The sequence below is a fragment of the Balaenoptera acutorostrata genome, chromosome 7 (assembly GCF_949987535.1).
Source record: "Balaenoptera acutorostrata chromosome 7, mBalAcu1.1, whole genome shotgun sequence".
NCBI lineage: Eukaryota > Metazoa > Chordata > Mammalia > Artiodactyla > Balaenopteridae > Balaenoptera > Balaenoptera acutorostrata.
In genome coordinates, this window is record NC_080070.1 from 11,981,227 (window position 1) to 11,986,230 (window position 5,004).

The 5,004-nt window shown below is 49.8% G+C and overlaps 1 protein-coding gene across 1 annotated transcript; it reads left to right on the forward strand.

The window, feature by feature from the left end:
* Window positions 1-3,400: 3,400 nt before the first annotated feature.
* LOC103016068 (olfactory receptor 10AC1) lies at window positions 3,401-4,351 on the forward strand. Its single transcript, XM_007184675.1, has one exon. It carries the CDS (start codon window positions 3,401-3,403, stop codon window positions 4,349-4,351), a length of 951 nt encoding a protein of 316 aa, XP_007184737.1.
* Window positions 4,352-5,004: the final 653 nt, after the last annotated feature.

A 5,004-nucleotide genomic window follows, 5' to 3' on the forward strand; every position in this document is an offset into this window, starting at 1 on the left:
AAGCATCCATCAAATAACAAAGCAAAAATTTAGACTGTGGGGAGCCTTTCTACTTCACTGAGGATTAAGGAAAAGAAAAAAGAAAAATCTTTTGAATGCATAGTGTGTGTTTTTCCTTAAAAAAAAGCACTGGACAAAAATAGATTTCAGAACAATTTGTATAAACTCATAGACCAGATGCTCATGACAGGTTATTAACTCAAATTATGGAAATTCAGGCATATGTACAATTTTAAATTTAACCTCCTATGGGACAATGATCTGATTTTTCTGTGACCTCTCTTCTGGTGTTTTTGTAAACAATAATACTAGATCAGTGGACTCAGGTCTACTCTGGAAGACAATTCTGGCAGAAACAGAACCATCAAACAGGAGTTGTGAGTCCAGTTCTGCTGCCAACAGATAGTGGTGAGGTCCCAGGCTGGTTATATGACCTCTATGGGGCATCCCTTGCCATAGCATGAGGATCTGGACCATTTGACCTTCAAGCTAGTTCAGCATTTTATGGAATCTTCCAGACCCAGAGGAGCCTGACCTGTCTGCCTTCCAAATCTCCCCACAACCTCTCCTTAGAAGTGTTTCAATTGGCTATTAAATGACTGATTAAAAAACATCATTATTACAGATAATTTTAATTATCCTACACAGTGAAAATCAAATCCCAGATCTACGGCCCCAGCCCAGCAAGGCTTCCAGCCACATCCAGATGTCCCGGGCCACCAGCCAGCCATTAATCTGTGGGTGCTCCATGGAGCCTTACACAATTAGGAAAGCAGATCTGACAGAACAGTAACAATAGGAATGAAGAATGTCAAGGCTAAGGGGAAATTATTTTTAGATTTGCTATCTTAGATGATCTGTATTACTGCTCACATCCACATGTCCTCAGAAGAAATGTCAGCAAAGGGAAATCTGAGAACAGAAATGCCTAGGAGAGTACAGGTAATTTCTGGACAGGGGAAGATAGGAGCTGTGGGAAGAGGTTGTGTTTTATGTGAGAAGAATTTTTAGGAGAGTGGTAAGTAAGGAAGACAGTATAGTGGATGAGACCATGGACTAGCAGGGACTACACTGCTTGAGTGAAAACCTGGCTTTACCGCTAACCGGCTTCATGACATTTAATTCTTCTAGGCCTCAATTTCCTCACCGGTAAGATAGGTACAATAAGAGTTCACATACCTCATCAGATTGTTGCTAGGATTAAGTGAGTTAAATGTATAAAGTCCTTATGCGCATTTGCCTGACACTCTCTTAGCTATTATTGTTGAAGAGTGAGAATATAGCCCTTCTGGCCCTGGAGGAGGAAGGGGGTGTTTTCTTTTCCCTCTGTAGCTTCTCCTACTAGGCTGGAGCCTGGTTTTGAATAGACCAAATTGTTGAAGTTGTGAAAGTGTCTGTTTCCCTTCTCCCTCCCAGGGAAAAGACATTTCTAACATACATTTCTAGAGTTTGTGACAAATCCTCCTAAAAACTCTAGACAAAGTAGAAACACTCCTCAGTCTCCTTTTGATTGAACTAAACTGTCTGGCTTGCATTCCATGGCCTCGTTTGTAAACGTGATATACCTTGAGCTTAGAGTTACTGGAGCCACTGCCCGGCCTTTCACATCAGCTCCATTTCTGTGAAGTATGAGCATAAAGGTGAAAGAATTGGACTGTTTGTGTTTCTCTACTCCCAACACCCTGCTTCTCTAAGGAGATGAAAAGGAAGAAGTAAAAGACCGAGGGGTAAGCAGAGGCAGAGTGAAGAGAGCTGGTTACTTCAACAGCTTCATCCTGTCTGAACCTCCAGGACAGTCAGCCTTCTCTCTCTTGGTCACACCCACAGCTACGACACCTGGCAAGGAAGAGGCACTCAACGCAGGTTTGTTAAATTTGTCCAGATGACTGAATATTGGGGGGAAAATGATGGGAAGTGATTCCACATCCCTCAGACCCACCCACAACCCCACCCTATTCCTCCTCCATCGCAATGCAAACATCTGTTTGAAGGCATTCCCCTCGGATGACAAAAAAAAGAGCACAGGTTGACCTTGATAAATAGAAATCCCCAGAACTATCCTCAGAAAGGAGCATTAATAGCAAAAACGAAGCTCATTGCATTCTTTCTGGTTCTTGCATCCAATTTACCTGTCGCCTGTGACCCAGCTTTATTGCTGTTGCACTCTGTAGTGTAACAACAGGCACAAACTCCACTTCCAACACTGATTATAGACAGTGACTCAGAGTCACTAAGTGGAAATAATGGTTGAACTTACAATTAAAATTAAAAAGAGATATCATTAATAACTACTGGAAAAATCAAACATCCTCCTCTAGTTGGCATGGCCTTGAATTTCTTACCACCTCATGTTCCCTGACTCCAGAGGTTTATAACAATTGCAGCCAACCTATATACTATCAAATGTTCTCCAAATGTTGCCTGCATGAGTCACCGGATAATGCTTAGAAAGAGACTGTGTTCCGACAGCATATCTGGAATGTACTGCTCCCTCTGAAGGGCAAGTTAAAACAGATACACATCACTTTTTCTCATGCTGACAGAGTATTAATAAGACTGTTAGGACATATTGTTTCTGATGTGCCCGGTTAGGCCTTTCTCTAACCATCCCCTGCTGCCTAAGTGTCTGCCTCAGTGCCAGGCACAGACCTGGGTCTCTATTTAAGGCTGAATCAATATGGACTGACTGACTGATGCCAGTGACCTTTTTTAACAACCTCAGATGGGGTCATGGGAAGTTCTGGATTCAGCCTCAGGAATGCAGATTCTGTTCCTAACTTTCTGTGAGCAGTTAAGCCCTTCATCCTGCTCCTCCCCAGCTTTTTTTTTTTTTTTCTCTTTAAAATTATGAGGTTGAATGAGATGATGGCTAAGATCCTCATCTGCATTACGTCTCTGTGATTCTGAGACACTAGACAAGCAACTCAGAAGTGGCAGAGCAGAGCAGGGAGGAGGAAATAGAGCCTAAAGACACAGTTCCTGCCTCGGGGAGCTGAGGCTGAGGCGGACTAATACCGGTGGCTGTATAGACCCACAACATACGTGGAGTCTGAAGAGAGGGGATTCTTCATAGGCGGAGGTCAGGAGAGGTGCACTGTAAAGGAAGGGCCTAAAATCAAGGTTTCTTTGGAAGCAGCATGTTGAGAAAGCACCTGTAAGGATTCTAGCCCAGAGGCAGGAAAAACTGGACCATTTTTTAGAACAAGTTAATAAGACGTCCCTCATGGGGAGGGGGGATGGGAATGGACCCATCAACCCACCTCCCTCTCTGCAGCCCTACTCCCTCCTACCCTCTAAATTCCACCCAGCCCCTTCTTCACCAGCAGGGCCCGAGGAGCGTAGCCCACAAACTCTCCCTTCCCGCATTGCTCTCCCACAGGTCCCTCTGGGCAGCCAGTGCATGGACAGCCGCAGCAACGCCACCACGCCCTGCGGCCTCCTCCTGCAGGGCTTCGCTGAGTCTCCCCACCTGAGGCCCGTGCTCTTCCTGCTGCTGCTGGCCGTGCACCTGGCTACCCTGAGCGGGAACCTGCTCATCCTTGTGGCCATGGCCTCAGTGCCCAGCCGGCCGCCCATGCTACTCTTCCTGTGCCAGCTGTCAGCCATCGAGCTCTGCTACATGCTGGCGGTGGTGCCCCGCTCCCTGGCCCAACTGGCCTCGCCAGGCCGCAGCCGAGACAGCCCCATCTCCTTCCTGGGCTGCGCTGTTCAGATGCACATGTTCGTGGCTCTGGGCGGGGCCCAGTGCTTCCCGCTGGCCGCTATGGCCTGTGACCGCTACATGGCCATCTGCCACCCGCTGCGCTACGCGGCTGTGGTGACACCTGGGCTGTGCACGCGGCTGGCCCTGGCCTGCTGCCTCGGGGAACTGGCGGTGTCCGTGGGGTTCACGGTGGCCGTCTTCAACCTGCCTTTCTGTGGCTCTCGCCTGCTAGTGCATTTCTTCGGCGACATCACAGCGCTGCTGCACCTGGCCTGCACGCAGAGCTATGCAGAGGAGCTGCGTCCGCTGGGCGCCGGCCTGGTGCTGCTGCTGCGGCCCTCGGTGCTCATCCTGGCCTCCCATGGCGCCATCGCCGCCGCCCTGAGCCGCCTGCGCTCCCCACGCGGCAGGCGCAAGGCCGCCTCCACCTGCGCCTCGCACCTGGCCGTCACCTTCCTCCACCATGGCTGTCCCACCTTCACGTACGTGCGGCCCAAGGCCAGCTACTCCCCACGGCAGGATCGCACGCTGGCTATGGTCTACACCAACATCACGCCGCTGCTCTACCCGCTCATCTACAGCCTGCGCAACCGCAAAATCACCGCCACCATCCGCAGGGTGCTGAGCCCCAGGGCAGGGTCTGTGTGAGCCATGATAGCCGGCAGGGACCAGGCCAGAGGGGGCAGCTCTGCTCCCTAAAGCTCCCTCTATCAGCTGGTGTCTGCGTTGAGGACGCCACCGGGAGAGCTCAAGAACCGGACTCAGAAAAGAGAATCTGGAAAAGTGTCCCCCTAAGGAGAGTCTCCCAGCAGTTTCCCCATCCTCCGCCAGTTCTGTGTGGAATAGAACCCTAGACCTGATTTGAGTGGATCCATCAGTACCTGTAGAGTTCTTCCCACGTGCTGGGCTTGGGCAAGGTAGTGGGCTTGTAGTGACAAAGAAGGCACAACTCATGCCCCAGGGAGCTCACAGCGAGAGAGGACAGATGTGAGGAGAAAACAGGAGATGGATGGAGTGGCTCATGCTAGACTTTTCCAGGGGAGAGGGGAGTCAAGGAAAACTTCTTGGGGGGCAAAGATGGCTCAGTGGAGAACTGTAGGATGGGTAGAGGTCAGCCAAGTGAAGAGGAGAGTGAAGAATGCTCTAAATGGAACTGGTTAAACAGGGGCTGGGGCATTTCGGGAAGGTCCTTGTAAAAGGCTAAAGGATTTGAGTTCATGGAATGATACGATAGCTTGCCCCTCCTTGTGTGGTCACTCTGGCCACAGTGTGGCGAATGGACTGTAGACATGGAGACCCAT